Here is a 20,092-nt window from a genome sequence, read left to right as displayed (position 1 = left end):
CGCACCGTTGTAGTCTAATTGAACTACAAGTCCCTTGTGTCGCAGCTCTGTGGTCGTCAAGTCAGACAGTGTGCAGGATTCAGTTTTGAACGTCCGGAGCGAGCGGGAGTGTGTCCCTGGACTGGATTCAATCAGCGCCGCGGTGTTGTGGTAATGCTCAGACTCACTTGTATCGGGTGTAGATTATTTAACGGGTTACAGTTTCTGTAATAACCGACACAAACCGAGCACCGGACAGACGGACTGCTCAACCGTCGGTTGTCAGCGGTTGTTAGATGACCGACCCGGAGAGGCCGAGTCCATGCTCTGTCACACGTTACCCGTGCTAGCTAGCTGGTTAAAATACCCGTTTTATAGTCCTTCAGCCACCGGAATAAACGCGTTGGGTATCTGTTAATGCCCGTGATACTTTACTGAACCGGTAGTCGTCAATAACGGCTCCTCTGACGCCGACCCGTTATGTTGTTTGTGGGTGTGTTAGCATCATGTTAGCAGCCAATGTTAGCCGCTGTTGGGCTGCGTACAGGTGGAAATCTACCCCAAAACAACTTTAATATGGATCAGTGTAGACCGTGAAGCCTGTCCGTGTAAAACCACACTGTCTTCCTGTTTTGAATGAGCATGGATATTAAAATTAATGTTTTATGAGTGGAGTTAGTCACTGCATTAGTAACGTTATCTTACTTGAACAACTATTTGTTAAAGTTACAGCATAGTAGCTCATACTGTTGCTAACTGTAGGACAAGTTATATTAGGGTTAAATCTTTGCAATCTGTTTACTGTGTGTCATTCAAAAAGACACGTTCAAATCCATGATTTAAATCTTAGCCCCTCTGTAATATCGTACTGCATATGTAAATACTGTTTTAGGGTGGATTGTCCATCAGCGAAAACAGCACTTTCAGCAGTTTCTGTCTGAGCTTTCCAGAAACAACTAGTGGTTAAAGCCACAATGTTCATACAAAACTGTATGTTTTGGACTTTAAACTGCTTCTCTTGGGTGCTCAGTGTTTTGGTTATATACTGGTAATGAGTGTTACTTATGGGGCAGAGGAAACTATTTCCCTGGACAGAACTGGTTGCAGGGACCAGGATTATTATGAAGCTAAATAATGAAAAGCGTGTCTTTGTCCCTCAGGTGTCCCGATGGCGACCGACATTGTTGCGCAGTTGGCCGACTCCCTGGCCAAGACTGGAGTAGAGGAAGGAGAGCTGAGCTACAAGGGCCAGGGAAGAAAGCTGGATGATGCCCAGTCAGGTGAGTGTCAGCTGTCACTGAGCTTGCTTTGTGTCCCAGAAAACCTACCTATAAGCCAGCGAGGCTTAGTTAGATGTAGTGATTGCCAAAATACACAAAAGTCTTGGTTTTAATGATTTTTATTTCTTACCTGTTTATTGAAATTACCATTACACTTTACTCTTCCTCTCTTAATTTTCAACCTGTAACCCCTAACACTGTTTCCCCCTCTCCAGTGAAGGAAATGGTGAAGGAGATCGAGGACTTCAAGGGTTTAAAGGCCCTGAGGTTGGAGGGAAACACTATAGGTGTGGAGGCAGCACAGGCCATCGCCAAGGCCCTAGAGACAAAGAACGAGTTCAAGGTTTGGACTGTTTACTCTTCACTTTTTATGCATTTTTCTTGAAACAAGGCGTAAACAATTAATGGCTTGTTTAAATATTGGCAGGTTATTAATGACCAATCTATTGTACAGTACTTTACATAACTGCGCAAAGTTTCCCTTTAGATTTTTTATGTAATAATAATATATTTGAGATTGTCTCTTGGCTGACATCCACACTGTACATCTTTATTCTCTCCTTTTCAGTGCTGTTATTGGAGTGACATGTTCACAGGTCGCCTGCGCTCTGAGATCCCACCTGCCCTGGTAATGCACTTCTTCTTTCACATTATTGTCCATGTCAAAACAAGTTAAGGTTTCCAGTCAGAACTTGTTAAATGAGGCGTTGCACACTTATCATGTCCGTCTCTTTTCCTGATTTATTACCTAGGTGTAACTATATGTCATATTTGTTTTGCTGCTCTGCCTTACTCTTCCTGTCTTTGTGTTGTAGAATTCATTGGGTGACGCTCTGATGCTGGCGGGTGCCAGGCTGACTGTTTTAGACCTCAGTGACAACGCCTTTGGACCAGATGGGGTGAAGGGCATCGAGAATTTGCTCAAGAGCACCGCCTGCTACACATTGCAAGAGCTACGGCTCAACAACTGTGGCATGGGCATTGGAGGGGGGAAGGTCAGTCACAGGAATGTCTCCATCTACATTGGTATATTGTTATTAGTTACATCTGTACACTCGAATGCAATCCAAACGACTGTCCTGCCTCAAAGTCTACTTTTATCCTCAACAGAATTTGACACTTATTATTATTGTTATTATTGTTATTTTTTTCTGATGAAAAACGGGTTGACTAAGACCCTGCTCAGCGACTAATGGCGTTGTCGAATATTAGGGGGCAGCCATACAAAAATTGTTAGAAATTACAAAGAAACAAAATTATATATAAGTATATAAATGCTTTGTAGATCCTATTAAATATCACTGTATCAGTATCCTTTGATGTTTGGATGCATGGTCAGCAGAGTTGAACACATCTCTTGTTTATGGACTCCTCAGATCTTGGCTGCTTCATTGACCCAGTGCCATAGAAAATCCAGTGAAAAGGGCACCCCCCTCAGCCTGAAGGTGTTTGTTGCCGGGAGGAACCGACTGGAGAACGATGGAGCCACTGCCCTCGCTCATGCCTTCCAGGTACGGGACTAACTACTTCTTGAGCTTCGAACACTTTACTTGTACACTGATAAGAGTGTTCTGCAGAAACAACCACCATTGATCAAACCATTGTGAGAGATTTTACTACAGCTTGCCTTCCTGGATCCCTCTGCATAATTAATTTCAAATACTGATCTCAGACCAGCTTATATGTGTGCAACTCATATTGTCAGTTATTTGACTTCTTGACGATAGTTGTTCAAAGCTGTAAGAGTTTGTGATTGTAGACAAGCTGGTGCAGTTCTCTGTGTAAAAATACTGCGTGACTTTGTAGATAAATTAATCTTACATTACAACTTGTTTTCCCAGTTGATAGGCAGCCTGGAGGAGGTTCACATGCCCCAGAATGGCATCAATCACCCAGGAGTAACAGCACTGGCCACAGCCATGCAGCACAACTCAGGCCTCCGCATCCTCAACCTCAATGACAACACCTTCACTGAGAAGGGAGCTATCGCCATGGCTCAGGTACATCAGACATTAGTTTTAGACTGTTGGCAAATGAGGGGACAGTTGCCGACAATAAAATGCTCTTTGTCAAAATAATTGGTGAAATAAATAATAATAAAAAGACTAGAACAAGCTGCAAAACACATACTCAAACATATTATCACCTTTATAAAGTTGTTATGATGAATATGTAATGAAACAGTTGCAAACAGTCCCAGAATGCAATCCCGTTCATATAGTCCTAATTATTCTCTTTTCAGGCTTTGAAATTTGAAAATCTGTAGCAGATAATATCTGTGTCCTTCACAGGCCCTGAAACACCTACGCAGCATCCAGGTGATAAACTTTGGAGACTGTCTGGTGCGGCCAGCAGGAGCCATAGCTATTGCAGAAAGTGTATTGGAGGGTTTACCAATACTCAGGGTGAGTGAGGAGTATACTTTACTAAGTGTCCTATATAAATAAACTAAGATTTTACTATTTCTATATCAAGTTTATTCTGAAACGTCTTTATTTTCCTGTATTTTTCTTAGTTAATTCTTCTTATTTGTTCAATGTTTTTCTTCCCTTCTGAGTAAATATCCCGTTATGTTTAACAGGAACTCAATCTGTCATTTGGGGAGATTACAGAGGAAGCTGCTCTGGCTGTGGCACATGCAGTAAAGGGCAAAGACCAGCTGGAGAAACTGGACCTAAATGGTACAAACCTGCAAAGAGCTGAAATATCAGTGATGACTTTCATCTCCAGTGCTACTGCTTTGTGTTTCATTTGTAGAGACATTATTTAGAGACTTTATTTTGTTTAATTTGGTTCCCTTGACTCCACTGTTTAAAATGATCTCTTTGGTTTTCAGGTAACTATCTAGGAGAGGATGGCTGCAAAGCTCTGAAAGAGTCCATGGAAGGCATGAACATGGGCGACCTTCTAGGATCACTCAGGTAATCACGTCCTACTTTAGCCCCTGTGGTGTATTTAATGAAATCCGTCTATCCTTTCTCTGCGCCTGTCTACCCTGTTGTAGGTCATTGGGGCCTGCAGCCTGTTCCAACATGAACTGTGTGAGAAGCAATAGGACAGGATGCTAGTCTATGACAGAGTTAACACGATGCTAAATTTAGAGTCTCCAGTTTATTTGACCTCTTTGTGCTTGGACTGTGACAGGCTACCAGAGCAAAGACACAAGAACATGCAAACTCCAGTTGTCATGGTTTATTTTCTTCCTTTGATAAGTCTTCAATGACCTTAAATAACTAATAATAAATACCATCATTCTCGTAGGACCCAAACACTGAGACACAGACCAACAAAACTCTTTACTTCATTTGGTACAAGTACTTTATTCTTTGGATTGCAAGTACACAGTACAGTTGATAATGACTGGCAGCTGTATTTATTAGAACCCAACGTGCTCGCCAAACAACCCAAACCCTCGACCTTAAACCTGTCAAGCCATTAGGCTTGTTCTCGGAAATTTGTCACTATGGCAACCTGGATGTAAGCCTGATTTCCACTGTCCCTGACAAATCCACCCTGTGGCGTCACCACAGGTCATGTTCACTTAGCTGTCCTAGACACTGACTGTTTTTCACGTTAATCTGATTTTATCATATCCAAGATGTTCAAAATATACACAGTGGAGAGAGAGCAGCACCACTGCTATGTACACACACATCATGCACTGTGCATAGGGCACCACCAAAACCAACTTAGGATCAGTTAACATCATCATATCATAATCATCATAATAATAATATTTTTAGATGGAGTTTTTTCACAGTGCCCAAATAAAAAGAACAAAACTATGAGAGTTTTCTGCCACATTTTGCTGTCATTTATGGTCTCATTTGCCTCTCTGGCCTTTCTGTAGGACAGAGGGCAGGGCTCAGTGTACATAAACACAGAACAGAACAGACAGACAGACAGACAGCAGTGAGTCTGGTGCAGTTTTATCAACTTGACAACAGCTTAAGTACAAAGTAGAAAAGCGATATTTCCACACGCTTTGTCCGCAGGTACAACCACAGCACGCGTGTTAATCTAATATCCCATCTGTACTGTTTTTATGCCTGCTCTTAGTTCTCTACTGTGTGACGCATATAAAAGTGTCGAGGGCAGAATGGAGCACACGTGCATCTAAAAAAACGAGTGTGGCAATCATTCAAGAAGTCTCATCCCAGAACAAAATCCTCACTAATGAGCTGTGTTTTTAATTTGCTTCAGTGACGACGAGGGTGAGCCAGAAGATGACGACGAGGACGAAGATGAAGATGAGGACGAGGATGAGGAGGAAGTGGATGATGAGGAAATCGACGAGGAAGAGGAAGAAGAGGAGGAGGAAGAGGAAAGCAGTGGCATCAAGGTAACAGAAATATGATAATGATGATCAAGGCATTAATTACATACATGAGTTGAGTGAAGTTTAAAGGGAAGTTTTATACTTTTCCTTAGTTTGTGTCGTATATAATGTTACAGTGTTGGATGTTGATACTAAATGAGGCCAAAGTGTTAAATAATAATCGTGTGCAAACTTAGATATTTCCTGTTTTAGCTGCTGCTAACAGGCTGAGTGCTCGAGGCACAGGCACTCCTGGCTGTCTAAAGCTCCTGTGCTAGAGATGTATTGTTAAACACCCAGTACTGCCAGAGTCACCTAACATGACAGCTAAGATAGCTGCATGGCTAACCAGTTAACATCAGCATCTAGGTAGCGGCTGAAGTAGCTTCAGCTATATTTTCATCAGGAAAGTTGAAGCAGAGCAGGTGGACGACATCTCAGGGAAAACCAGGAAATATGTTCATCAATCTAAAGGCCGCCCTAGCTGTATGTGTATGTTCGTGTTAGTTTGGGGTTGTTATTCACTTGACTTTCTTTTTTCTCCCCTTTTCGTCATAGTTGTCCACCCCTACGTCAGCACCCCGGCCACCAGATGTCTCTTCCTTCCTCAGCTTTCCATCCCCAGACAAACTGCTCAAACTGGGGGCCAAGAGAGCGTTGCTGATTGAGCAGCAGGTAAACACAGGGAAGAAAATACATGCACACCATTTTAACCTACAGAACTGCAACAATCTGTTAATAACAACTACTAAATGCTAAAAGAAATGTATTGAAGTTAACATGTGTCCTGTGTGTTTACTGGATGCCAATGAGCACAAGATGCATCGGTTTGATAATGTACATATAGCAGGGTGGCCGTGAAGTAAATGTTTCTTCTTTTCTCTGTGGATAGGTGGATGTATCAGATGCTACAAAAACAGCTGAAGCCTTCCTCAAGATTGCATCTGTGTACAAGGAGGAGAATAATGATGTTAAGAATGCAGTTTTGGACAGCATTGGTGAGATACTTTGTCTGCATTTGTTGATTTGATTATAGTTGTGTATGCACATAGTTGATTGACGAGGAAGAAACCTTAAAGCATTACAAATTAACTTAACATTTTGTGTACTACCAACTTAGCTCATCTAGTGATACCCAGAACAAGTTTGAAAGCTACCCAGAAAGATTTTCTTGTTAAGTGTTAATTAGAGGTGCTAGTAGGTGCAGACTTTGTTCAGGTTGACACAGCCAGGCTAGCTGTTTCCCTTTGTTTCCAGTCTTTATGCTAAGCTAACCTGCTGCTGACTATAGCTTAAGTAGCGCAAGACAATAAAAGTCACATTGATTGTCTCGTATAACTATTGTCAAGAAAGCGAATAAGCTTATTTCCCAAAATGTGGAACTATTCCTTTAACTTTGTCCACAACCAGCTCTGATTCATTATCTTCCTCTGTCTTCATATTTCCTGTCACTCTCCCTCTAACCAAAAAGAAAACATGTCTATTTGCTGAATTTCATGATTGTCTAATTAATCTGCTGCTTTTAATCAATCTGTCTCCACCACAGCTATGACCGAACATGTGTGGAGAGATGCCAGTTCGATTTGTTTTATACAATATATTCAAAACTGTTGTAGGGTGATTTTTTTAATTTTTTTTTTTCCTTTTTAATGCATCACTTCATTCCCCATTAAGAATTTGTGTTAACAAGACACACATTTGTGTATTTTCTTTTGTGTTGACAGTGTTAAAATATAAGTTTGGAATAAATTGTTCTTGGTTTTTTTCTCTCACAGATGCCCTTCTGAAGAAGGCTTTTGCCACTCCTTCCTTCCAAGGCTACAACTTTGTATCATCTTTGTTGATTCTGCTTGGACTTATCAAGGTATGCTTAATCTGCACATTTTCAAGTTTGCTACAGTACAGAAGTGTTTCTTTCTTCGAGGGCTGTCCCTGACTAAATATGTCTCTAGTCAACCAGTAGTCGTTAGCCAAAGCTAATAGTCATCTGGTCGTGGAATGTTTGTGATATACATTTATTTATTTTAATATATATTTTGGAGCAGCTGCCTGTTTAATGATAACAGAAATTGCAGTAATGATTCTGAATTTATTTACACACAGTATAACATCACACACATCTAGTTGTTCAAAATATGGAATAAATAACTTCCAACTTTACAAAAACAAATACTTATGGACTTGATATGATGTATGATGCATAATAATGTTACTCAAAAATTAACTTGCTACAAACTCGCTCCTCAGCCTCTCTCCTTTTACGCTTCTCCCTGTCTGAATCCACTGTGTCTAGTCCTGGTCCAAGGCTGTGTCCGGTCCCGTCCATGGTCACAGGGAGGCTGCTCAGCCTAGTTCTGTTACCTCCGTTATCCCCACTCTGGCTATGGCGCTCATTGACGCTGTGTTATAAGAGAAAAGCTGTTAAAACATTCCCTTGACATTTTCGTCCCCCTGACATGGGCACTAGTTTTGTTTTTCTGCAAATATCCGACTAATGAAAAGTGTGTTGACTACAACTCTTCTCGTCAACTAACAGTTTACTCGACTATTAGGGGACAGCCCTACTTCCTTTACTGTCACTTTCTAGTGTCTTTTCTTTCCTTTACATTTCTCTTCTCTGCGTTCCTCACTTTGGTCTTTGCACTGCATTTTACATTGCTTTTTCACACTCCTACTCCTCCTTCTGTCCTGTCTTCTTGGCTGCTCAGAGTGAGGACAAGGTGAAGCCTGTGCTCGTGGTTCCCGGCCACCTCCACGCCTTGGAGCACGTTGTTCGACAGGACTACTTCCCCAAAGAGGATGTGGCTGTGCTGCAGGCCTTCATGTCCCGGTAAGGGCGTGACAGAATGACCCAATCAGCAGGCATCATGCAGGTACAAAAATACAGCAATTACCATCCCATCCTCAGGAATGAAGCTCATACATTAATGTTTTTTGCACTTGATGCACATAGTAACGATGGCGGACACACTCTGGTGATTGCTCATTTTTGTGTTGGAAGGGGTTCACATTGTTGTTTTTTTAAATTTATATAATTCAACCCCTCAGTTTCAATGGACAGATATTTTATTTTCTGCCCTTCTTATCATTCACAGAAACAACAAGGCCCTAGATTCATGTGGCAATGCCAGAAATAGCCTCCAGTCAACACTGCAGAGAGTCAGGTCTGAGGGCTGAGGACTGTGCATACAGAGACGCACACACACACACACACATATGCACGCACACTGAACTTTGACAGACCACTGATGGACCTTTTGGAAACCAGCACACGTGAGCTCATATTTGAAGCAGGTAAAGCAGAGCAGCACTTGAGAAGAACAGACTTCACTCAGACACACTTGGCAGTGTCACGGCTGTCCTTCACAAGCTCAACAACACACTTCTTTCTGAACTCTGAACTGGACTTGAATTCATTGTGTTTTGAAGTAGACGATGCTCTTACGGTGTGGACTAACTGAAGTGCTTCATGTACACTCATATGTAACCACAGGAAAGCACTGACAACTTCACGCTCTTTGTATTCTGGTGAATAGGAAAAAGCCTCATTTCCCTCATAACCTAAGATCTGTGAGTTGTCTCCTGGTTAGATTACACTTTAGTGCAAACCAGAAAAGCCCTGCCCAGAGTTGATCTGAGCTGTTGTACATTTTATATTTCATATCTACTATTACTATTCTATTGTTTTATATTGAATGTTTATTAAATTCGATAATATGGTCAAACAATGTTATTAAAGTATCTATTGACTGATGAATACTATCAAAATAAGACTTTATAGTACAATAGAACAATCAAAAGGGATGAAGTTTAAATGTATATCCTGCCTTTCATGAGGCACAAGGTGGAGTGGTTTTGAATTTGTGAAAATAAAGCTGATTTGAGTGTTTGGCTGTCTTTTCATTCCTGCTCATAAACTAAGTTTAAGGAAAAAACTCTTAGATTTTCTACAAAGTTTTTTGTCTTAAAGTCTTCATTTTACAAGCCAAGAATACTCAGTTTATCTCTTACATATATCAATAAATACAGTTGCTTTCTCCCTGTGTTTTGGCCTTTAACCTGACAGAAAATGTAAAGCCAAGGTGTTAATTTGCAGTGAGGGGGTGCAGGGATCAGGGGTCATCCCAAAAGAATTTACCAAAGCCTTGTTTGTTAGCCAGCTGGACCACAGACTGTAAGTGCAGGACACACTCAGAGTGGAATAAGTCACCGGCAGTTAACTGAAGCTTAAATTCACATATAATCCACCTTTAATTCATGTTACCAAGCAAGTTGTGACAGTGAAACATTCTGCTTGAAGGTAAGCCAGTTTTTTTTTTCTTTCTCTAGTTTGTTTTTGAGGTTAGACCAGATCTTTCTTGGACGGATTTATCACCTGATGAGCTGCCACTTTGTGTTTCTAGTGTTTTTAAACTCATGAGCAATGTTCAGAAATAATGTTCCATATTTAAAAGATTAAGTACAAGTTGTAAAGAATCACAAGTAGTTTGAACTGTTTAGCATTCATTATATATTTTGTTTAAGCATCCAACTTTGGTAAAGCTTCTCTGTGTGTCTGCTTACACATACAGTGAATGGAAGTTTAAACAGCAGTTTTGACATTTTTCAACATATTTTACTGGTACAGATGCATTTCTTCTCTGCTGCTGCCTTCCTGCTGGTATTTGTGCCAAGTTTACCCACTGAAGCAGGCAAATGTCCCAGAGTGTGCAGCTGTGACAGCACCAAACTCACGGTTGCCTGCGTTGGCAAGAACTTAACCAACGTTCCCCCGACTATAGATGAGGTGAGGAACTCAAATGTAGAGTGTAGTGCTTCCCTTTCACTTCATACAACTGTTTGAGAACATTTAATGGCAACTGTGGAATATTTGGTGCATTTCAGATGTTTCTTAAATTTTAATCTTTATCCATACAAAATTAATTAGGTACATTAACACTCACTGTTTAGCATGCCATTCATACTTTTGTATAGCTATAGCAGCAAGTAGTGCTCTACAGTAATAATTAATATATTGCTCTTATCAAGGGCCTTCTTCCTGATTACCTCTGCCTCGGGTACATCCTCTATTATTATTTTATCTCTCTCACAGATTACAGTAAAACTCGATCTGAGGGGTAACAACCTGCAGGTGCTGTCCAGGGGGGCATTTATGCCTACGCCCTACCTCACCCACCTCAACCTGCAGCGCTGCAACATTATCACAGTGAAGGAGGGCGCTTTCCGGACCCTGGGCCGTGTGGTCTCATTAAACCTTGCCTACAACAAAATTGACATCCTTTACCAGGTAAGAGGAGAGGGCAGAACTAAAGAGATTGAGTGGATGTTTTTCACTTGGTCAAAAAAGCTTCACAGGTTTTTTTCCTCTCTCCTTCATCTTCTCTGGGTTTGGGTCTCATTTCCTTTGCAGGAATCATTTGATGGCCTCTCCTCCTTGAAGGAGCTGTATCTGGACCATAACCGTGTGGAGGAGATCCAGCCTGGAGCCTTCACACAGCTCGGTTTCCTCAACATGCTGGCCCTCACCCACAACCAGCTGGTTTATATCCCCAACATGGCCTTCCAGGTCCTCAGACTTATGGGCATAGGCATTTAATCATCATCATCATAAACTAATAGAAATGCAAGCAGCTACTGCTCATGCATACTGTACACACGCTCTGCAGTGAATAATATGATCCCACAACAGTCTGACTCCTCTTTCAGGGTCTGAACAACATCAAGTGGCTTCGTCTTAGTCATAATTCCCTGAACAACTTGGCCACTGAGGCATTCGCTGGATTGTTCACCCTCAGCCGTCTCAGCGTGGACCACAATGAGCTCCAGTTCTTCCCCACTCAGACCATGAACAGGTGGGACAGTGTGACGGAAAACTGTGCTTATATGTTCTCAGCAGAGTCACTAAAAATGTCACAGGTTTTTACTATTGGCCCAAAAAAAAAAAGCATAACTAGGAGCAAAGTATTAAAGTAATATGTTAGCATTTAGCTCAAAGTGCCATTGTGCTAAGTGAAGCCCCAAAATTGGTCGAATGCTGAATTGTCATACGTGTTGTTTAATTTTTTACTTTATTCTCTTGTCCCTGTAAAGACTTCGTGATGTCACTCGACTGGACATGAGCCACAACCCCATGACCTACCTCGGGGAAGAGTCTGTCTCCATGGCTAAGCTTACACACCTCTATCTCAACCACATGTCGCTTCAGGACCTGTCAGATCAGGCTTTGTCCCAGGCCCCCCGTCTCTCCCACTTGGACCTCAGCCACAATCAGCTTCGTAACCTGGAGCCCCTCTCAGGCCCCAAGGAGCTGGCCAGCCTCAACCTGACTGGTACAATTGTGACATTCTTCAGTGACACAAATTTATACATGGAGGTTAATAATATACCATCTGTCATATTCAGTACATCCTGATCATCATTCATTCATTCTTCTTAAAGGCAACCCAGTCTACTGTAACTGCTACATGCGGCCTTTGAGGGAGTGGGCCAGTGTCCGTGGTGTGAAGCTGCTGGGAGCCTGTGTTGGACCTCCTCACCTCTCAGACGAGCCGCTGCAGGCAGTCGCTCCTCTGGATATGCGCTGCCGCAGCCGGGGGGAGTCACTGAAGGACGAGTTTGAGAAGGATGACGAGAGCACAGGAAGCACTCCACCCACTACCAAGCCCAAGCTGAAAGTCAAGTGTCCAGTTAACTGTGACTGTGATGTGAGTGTTTTCTGTGGAGACAAACTGGTGACAGAAACAGCATTTCTCTTTTGTGGGACAGATTTGGTCCACTTCCATAAGTGTTAAGTAGCAGTCCACTTCAAACATTAGTTGCTTTCTAGAGAATGGCAGCAATAATGAACTGACTGATTTTTAGATTAAGGACTGTCAACATTATGATGGATGCCAAAGAGTATCTGAGTATTTTGTCTATTTGTTTATGAATCCAAATAAGGTGTATTGTTTATAATATTCCATCCTGATTTGACCCTCCACAGATTGAAGCCCAGCATGCTACATGTGAGGGTCGGGGTCACAGTAAAGTCCCGCGAGGCTTCCCCACCAAGACGCAGCTGCTTGACCTCCGCAGCAACCACTTCCACTACCTTCCTGCCAACAGCTTCCCAGGCACCAACCAAGTTGTTTCTCTTCACCTGGAGTTCTGTAAAATGCACGAAATTGAAAGCGGGGCCTTTCGGGGAATGAGAAACCTGTTTTATTTGTATCTTTCTGACAATGACCTCACATCCTTGGACCCTGGAGCATTTGCTGGAGCCCCCGAGCTCACGTACCTTCACCTTGAGGGGAACCGGCTGGCACAGTTCCCTGGATCAGGTCAGTGGTTGGTCCCATCAAATCTGGCTGTATGTAAAGATTTATGACTTTATAAGGTAGTTATTTGTGTAAAACAGGAAACTAAAACATATTTTATGTCTCTTTGTGTCTCTCCTGTAGCTGTGGCACTCTTACCAAATCTGTTTGTGTTACACCTGGAGCGAAACGCCATCTCTAAACTAGAGCCCACTGGTTTGCTGTCCTCAGTAACCCCTAAACTTAGGGAACTTTACTTGACAAATAACACCATAACTTCTATTGCCAAGGGTGCCCTAGACTCTGCTTTTCTGGGTACACTTCACCTGGATTCAAATCAGCTGACGGAGATGCCTACTCACGCTCTGTCTGAGGCCCCCAACCTGGAGGAGCTCAGCCTGTCTCGAAATTCAATTCGCTGGGTGGGAGCAAATGCATTCCAGCCCATATCCCAAAGTTTGAAGAGGCTTTACATGGATCAGATGGGCATGGAGAAGGTACAAGAAACCTTTCAAGCTAACAGGACATTTCAAGCTTTTAAGCTAACATTTCCTACATCTCAAGTGTCCTGTGTATTGTGTTCATCTTCTGTTCTTCATCCCACCACCTCTCCATTTTCTGAATGAACCTTTTTTTAATCCATCATATTATTACCTGTAGAAAAATGTGGAGGTTGTAACTGTGATTTCACCAATAAGTTGCTAAAATGACTCTCTGAGGCAGGGATTTTGAGTGTAGGCTTGTTGTAATTTTTTTAGTTATTGGAGGCAGAAAATCCAACTAAAGGGTGGGAAAGAAGTGGGACCCCAAGTCTGAGACTAATACACACATCCCCCAAACATAACAACTCCTTAAGCCTTAACAAGCTTTAAATGGAACAATAATCATCCATAAAATCACCACTAAAACATATTTTTTACAGTGAATTTAGTTATTGAGAACCAAACATATTGTGGAAAGACTCTACTGTTTAACTAATATTTAACTAGTTTAACGTGTATGTCAATAGTTTTGTGGGCATTTGGTCACAAACCAAAGTATTGGACAAATAGAAATAGTGATTTAATGATGGAGCTAGAAAAAGTTAAGGGATCACCAAAGTTATTACAATTCCTCCTGAGGGCAACATGGATAAATTTCATGGCAATACCTCCAATAACTGTCACTATGTGTTCCCAAAAACTAAGAATGTAAAACTCATGGTGGTACTTTTGCAGAAGTCAGATGATCACCAAAGTCAGTACGCTTCTTCTTTTGTAGACCACGAATGTCTGTACAATTTTTTTCAGGCTTTCATCAAATATCTGTTGAGATATTTCAGTCTGGACTAAAGTGGTGGACCGACTGACCAACATTCGATTGCCATCCAAAACAGTGGGCCACAAGGGGAAGTCCAAAGCACTTTTACACTGGTTGCTGCTTTCATATAACAATTTCTGATGTAACACCTGGCTCTCCCACTGAATACTTTGAGCCTGTCTCTAGAAAACAAGATACAAAAACATGGGGAGAGATGAGAGTAAAAAGAGACCAATAACATATCTTTAATCTCTACATGGGAGCAGTATAGTATTTGATTCAAACAAAGGAAAAACACCTGCCTTCATATCAGGTCTAGTCTAGATGTGACTGTATGTGACCTCAAGTATTGGATTATATATTATTCACTACATTGAGGCCATAACCATACTAAACTATAGGTCAGAAAACAGGACATGTTGCTGATCAGCTCTTTAAATTGTACCACTGTCCAGATGTCCAGGGAGGCTCTTGTGGGGCTGGGCCCAAGGCTGAAGGCTCTGACTGTGAGAGGAAATCAGCTGGAGGAGCTTCCTGACCTGAGCCCACTCACAGGTCTGGAGGTGGTCGACCTGCAGGACAACCCACTGCTGTGTGACTGTCCTCTGCTGCCGCTACGCAGGTCAGTGCACAGTTTCCCTGGAATTAGAGTTTTGCAAATCAAAGTTTGACTACCCTTTTGGGAGTAACTTGAGTTTTTTACGTGGGAGTTAGTAGTTATGTTGTGTACTTGCATCCCTGCTGCTGAACACATTCAACCCTTATAAACTGCTACTGCTTAGGTTAGCCAAGGAGTGAGGAAGGGAGTTTGGCCACAGGGATCAAGGAGGCATAGTTAACCTAGATTATTAACTTTTAATAAATACTACATTACTGACAATCATTATTTGACTGGTTGCTCTCTCTCTCCCCTGTCTCTTTGTCTCTGCCTCTCAGGTGGATAGAGAACGTAAGTTTGGAGGTGACCGCTACCTGTGGTCACCCTCCTGAGATCAAAGGTCAGAAGGTCAGGGACGTCCATGTCTTCACGTCCTGCCCAGAAAGTGTCTCTCCTCCAGATGAGGTTGTTGTGGCCCCCAGACCACCAAAAGTGAAGAAACCCAAACCCAGCCCCTCGAAGGCCCCTGGAGTCAAAGCTAGGCCTGCAAAGCACAAAGCTAAACCACCCAAACCGACCAAGAATAGGCCTCAGAAGAAACCTGTGGCACCAAAAGTGACAAAGAACAAGAAGACGCTGTAATAAGTAGTCTGAGCTTCATATTAATGAGTTTCTTATTGCAGTCTGACGATGTCAAGATTCTTTTCCTTTTAAAAAAAAAAAACAACATAAAGCACTGTGTTGATTTTGTATGCACTCTTGGCTATATGAGCACAATAAACACAACATAGCAAACAAAAAGGGGAAATAAAAGAAACATGACAAATTCATTTAGATGTGTATTTTGTTCTGTATATGCTTCAGTCTGAAATAAACCTAATTTCACCTAGACTTTTGACCCAGATTTAATAAAAATGCTCACACGTGTCATATTTAGCAACGTTGTAATGCTAATGTTACCGAGCGTGTTGCAGCGGTTCCATGGTGTAATGGTTAGCACTCTGGACTCTGAATCCAGCGATCCGAGTTCAAATCTCGGTGGAACCTGACTTTTTCTTATGATTCAGGATTTTTGATACACTCCTCAGTTCATACTAATGGAAATGAAAAATAATAAACCTCCTTCAAGCAACATATTAAATTCCCTCACAGAATGACCACATCCTAATACCAATCAGCACAATCCCGGATTAACACACCGCTAATACACCGACGGAAATTGCCGTGTTTCTTCCGGGTAACAAACTCATCATACTGACTAAACTTCTCCTTTCAAGATGGCAGCAGCTATGGACGTAGATACGCCGAGCGGCACAAACAGTGGGGCCAGCAAGAAACGATTTGAAGTGAAGAAGGTATGGTTGTACAAAGAAACACATTGTCGTGGTGTTAAGAAACGTTATAATCTGTTAGCAGTCTCCGGATGACTGCCGCTCACCAACGGTCGCTTTCTGCCGTTGGCAATCTATCGTTAACTCACTGTAGATTAGCGTCGGGACGGTTGCTAGCTAGCTACTAGCTGCTAGCCTACCTCAAACACGGCGTGAATTTGCACTTCTCCTTTGGGGACCAACGCTGGATAAAATAAACACAAGAATAATATATAGTGGTGTGATGGCGATCGCCGTCCCCGACCACGATGTGCTCATCAAAACCGAAAAGTCACCCCAACGTTAACGTCGGCGTTAAACCTGAACCAGCATTAGAGAAGCTAAGCTCTTAACTCTGCGAGCTAAGTTAGCCTAGCCTATTTTAGACGCATTTCCCGGGATTGATAGACATCACCGGAGTCCAAACCTAAAGTTACAACACCTATCAGACCAGCTTTATGGTTAAAACAAGGAAAGATTGAACTTTGTGTTTACTTTCTAACGAATAACGGCACAAACTGATTCAACGTTTAAAGAACCCCACATTAAAGAATACGGTCGTTAATTAACGTTATAGCCTTTATGTTCTTATAGTAATATATTAAAAGTTATTAGCTAGAGGTAAATTACTTTATTAATCTCTCTCAGTTTTCAGTTCAATATTGCTTAAAGATATAACCCAGTATCAGGCAGAATAATATTACAATGACAGCAGTGTAAACAGTTATCAGTACTGGGATAACCAACTTGAATATCTGAATTCAAACTCTTTTAAGTGAAAGTGAAATCATCAATTAATGCCTTTATCTGCTTTGTTGTGTTAGCCATACTAGTTTTTAGGATTTCTGTGTACAAACATATTGTGAAAGCCCCAGTATTCACTACATAGACTTAGGCTTCTTCACTTTATTGATCCCTTTGGGATGACTCCCTCAAGGAAATTGAATTTCCAGCAGCTTACAAAACACTTGTATAGAAAATAAAAGAGGTATAAAAACACACAGTATAAGATAAACAATAAACTCTTAGCTACATATAGAAAGTAAACAATAAACAGTAAACAATAAACTCTAAGCTACATATAGAAAGTAGAGATAAGAATAAAAGTTAAATAAAATTCAAGTAAAATAAATCAAATAAAATAAATGTAGAGAAGGATACATATAGATAAATATATAGGACTGTATATGGCATTGTGTTATTATGCAGTGGATAAATGACATTAGCAGAAATTAGCACTTAAATTAAATTATTGCACTTAAGCGGTGGATTAAGTTATTGCACAAAAATAACTTAATCCACTGCTTAAGTGCAATAATTAATACATCACAGAATTAGTGTCAGGATATTTGGTCTGAAATACTGTGATATTTTATTTTTTTATTATCAATGTTGCCTATCCAAATCTGATTTAAAATGTACAGGCTCATTATTTCTCAGTTTCTATTGGACCTTAAAGCTTCAGTTATTCTTCCATTGATACCAGTATTTCTTCTCTCTTCTGTGTCTGAAACAGTCTTTTTAATAGTACGGCACAGGAGACAGTCAGAAAATACTCTGCAATGTTGAAACTTATATTTCAGTCAAATTCTTGAGCATTTTCTTAAGATGAGGAAGATGAAAAGGAGCAGTGAGATGTGCTTTGCCTATAATCAATCTCTAAAGTTGTCCATCAGGTCGCAACTGTTTGTGAACAGCTGGTTACTTGCTGTTTCCATATGGTGTGCTGTGGGGCTCCAATAAAACAATAGCAAATAATGAAATTTAAATGTACTGTGAAGCTCTGATTAAGTAAATTGTGATTGTGATTTTCCACCAGTGGAATGCCGTGGCGCTGTGGGCCTGGGACATTGTGGTGGATAACTGTGCTATCTGTCGGAACCACATCATGGATCTCTGTAAGTTCACGTTCACACAGTTTAGGACTCACTCCTGTGATACATTTTGTGGCACTCGGTCCGACGCAGCAGCTGTAAAAAGTGCTGCAGATGATGCCTGTTTTGTGAAACTGCATTTTTGACACATTTCTCTCTCTCCCTCATTAGGTATAGAGTGCCAGGCCAATCAAGCTTCTGCAACCTCTGAGGAATGCACTGTAGCCTGGGGTGTCTGCAATGTGAGTTTCCATACCCGGCATTAACATATGTCCCTAGTCAAGCAGGAATATAACCAAAAACACATATCCCAATATAGGTAATTTCATATCCAGACCAAGATATAGCACATTTTCTGTAAATTAAATGAACAAATGTTTGGAAACGCCTATTTCTTATCACATTTTGTATCATATACCCTCAAAGAAAGTTTAGTCCTGACCGAGGCGTTCACTAGGGAGGTGAACATTCTCAGTAAAAGTAAAAGTAGATTTTTCTCAGCTGCCACTCACAAAGCGACGCCCATGGCAGCACTGCTCCTTGCAATTTGTGACAAAACAAACAATACAGCATAATATGAAGCGATAGGCGTTTTTCTATCGTCTCACGATATATATCACATCACACAGCCCTGCCCTCAAGTGCAAAATAGTTCCCAATAGCAGCTTTTCACAAAGTCTGTTGGGCACCGTTACAAGGGCCAGCATTGTTACTGTTGTTCTATTTTACATTGTGCTCCACAATGTTTAGCCCCCACACTTTCATTACATAGTACAGTAGAAGTAGTCGGACGATAACTTGTGTCCATTATTCATGAGGCTCAATTCACAAATGTATGATGGTGATAATGGTGTTAAAGTTAATGGGAAGATTAGACACGCTTCGTCCCGGGTTGCATGAATTAATGCAAAGATGCATCCGTGCGAGGTGAAAAATGTTAAACTTGAATGAAAAATTAGCGCATATCCCAGAGCTTTATGTATCTATAACATCTGTACAGTTGGCACACTGGCTGTCGGTCCAGCGGTCAAACTTGTAAATGACGCAAAACGGAAATGTGCTTTATTTCTGTCCAAACATCTTAACAGTTACTAAAAAGACAGAACTTGAGAATAAGAAGTCATAGTACCTTTCTACACATAATTATGCACCATTTTAACATATCAACCATCTTGGTGACATTAGAACTGGAGGATCCCTTCGGGACTATGTCAGTGAATATGCTGAATATCTCTCATATAAAAATGTAGGAAACTGCGTTAAGTGACACACATATAAGTAGTAACTCTAACCCTGGATGAGTTATAATGATTTGTAAAGAGAATGAGTGTGATTACTGCTCACAATACTGCAACTTCACTAAATATCAGCCTGCTTTTCTCTAGTATTTACAAACATTACTGATGTAAACAAACCTATTACATTTTAGTGAAATTACAGAAGAGAATTACCAACACATAATATAAGCTTGTGTTATGTATTGGGGAAATAAGATATTGTAAAGAATGGTAACGGGCACATTGAACTATCCATACCATATATTCATGTGTCTTTCCACCCTGTCTTTCTCTCCTGCAGCATGCCTTCCATTTCCACTGTATCTCTCGCTGGCTGAAAACCAGACAGGTGTGTCCTCTGGACAACAGGGAGTGGGAGTTTCAGAAGTGAGTATGAGTACTTCGTAGTGTAGTGTTCAGGCTTTGTGGATTATTGTAACAGTTTAATGAATCTTACTTTGGTTGCTCATTTGTTTGATACTTCTTGAGATGAACCCGCTGTATTGACAGTACGCCGTTTCTCTCTGTTTCTACAGATACGGACACTAGCTGTATTATTGACCTTTTTCTTGGCTACTACAAGAGTCACCCTTACTGCTTCTGTTCCCTCCCTCCTGTAATCCCATTTCTTATTTTACACCCGTGTCTTTGTTTTGGTATGTTGTAAGTATACAAATAAAAATGAATGTTGTCACAAAACAAATCTTGTTTTACTTGTGCAGGTAGTCAGGGTTTCTGTTGGCTCATTGTGCCGATTTGTGAAGCTGTGACTGTATTAAATGAAAATGGCTGTAAACCCAGG

At 41.2% G+C, this 20,092-nt stretch overlaps 3 protein-coding genes and 1 non-coding gene across 5 annotated transcripts; all 4 read left to right on the top strand.

The window, feature by feature from the left end:
- Window positions 1–23: 23 nt before the first annotated feature.
- On the top strand, window positions 24–9,466 carry rangap1a (RAN GTPase activating protein 1a). Of its 2 annotated transcripts, none has more exons than XM_051388255.1 (16): window positions 24–150; window positions 1,140–1,259; window positions 1,475–1,602; window positions 1,828–1,887; window positions 2,075–2,254; window positions 2,636–2,770; window positions 3,101–3,259; window positions 3,551–3,664; window positions 3,841–3,940; window positions 4,096–4,180; window positions 5,463–5,601; window positions 6,136–6,252; window positions 6,470–6,575; window positions 7,353–7,441; window positions 8,286–8,407; window positions 8,673–9,466. In XM_051388255.1, exons 2-16 carry the CDS (start codon window positions 1,148–1,150, stop codon window positions 8,752–8,754), a joined length of 1,728 nt encoding a protein of 575 aa, XP_051244215.1. In that variant the 5' UTR covers window positions 24–150; window positions 1,140–1,147; the 3' UTR covers window positions 8,755–9,466. The 2 variants fall into 2 exon arrangements, with proteins under 2 accessions (XP_051244215.1, XP_051244216.1); XM_051388256.1 differs by having other exon boundaries at window positions 25–150; window positions 8,286–8,450.
- A 73-nt stretch (window positions 9,467–9,539) lies between these two features.
- Window positions 9,540–15,660, top strand: chadla (chondroadherin-like a). The gene is made up of 11 exons (XM_051388254.1): window positions 9,540–9,877; window positions 10,205–10,363; window positions 10,670–10,864; window positions 10,988–11,143; window positions 11,284–11,429; window positions 11,668–11,906; window positions 12,016–12,281; window positions 12,560–12,896; window positions 13,017–13,369; window positions 14,627–14,793; window positions 15,108–15,660. Exons 2-11 carry the CDS (start codon window positions 10,205–10,207, stop codon window positions 15,409–15,411), a joined length of 2,322 nt encoding a protein of 773 aa, XP_051244214.1. The 5' UTR covers window positions 9,540–9,877; the 3' UTR covers window positions 15,412–15,660.
- An 84-nt stretch (window positions 15,661–15,744) lies between these two features.
- On the top strand, window positions 15,745–15,816 carry trnaq-cug (transfer RNA glutamine (anticodon CUG)). Its single transcript has one exon. It is a non-coding gene; the product is annotated as a tRNA-Gln (tRNA).
- Window positions 15,817–15,976: 160 nt separating this feature from the next.
- Window positions 15,977–19,993, top strand: rbx1 (ring-box 1, E3 ubiquitin protein ligase). The gene is made up of 5 exons (XM_051388257.1): window positions 15,977–16,124; window positions 17,959–18,037; window positions 18,185–18,255; window positions 19,592–19,677; window positions 19,827–19,993. Exons 1-5 carry the CDS (start codon window positions 16,047–16,049, stop codon window positions 19,837–19,839), a joined length of 327 nt encoding a protein of 108 aa, XP_051244217.1. The 5' UTR covers window positions 15,977–16,046; the 3' UTR covers window positions 19,840–19,993.
- Window positions 19,994–20,092: the final 99 nt, after the last annotated feature.

This window comes from Dicentrarchus labrax, unplaced genomic scaffold, assembly GCF_905237075.1.
Source record: "Dicentrarchus labrax unplaced genomic scaffold, dlabrax2021, whole genome shotgun sequence".
Lineage (NCBI taxonomy): Eukaryota > Metazoa > Chordata > Actinopteri > Moronidae > Dicentrarchus > Dicentrarchus labrax.
The sequence above is the reverse complement of the archived record's forward strand: the minus strand, read 5'-3'. Positions and strand labels throughout refer to the sequence as shown.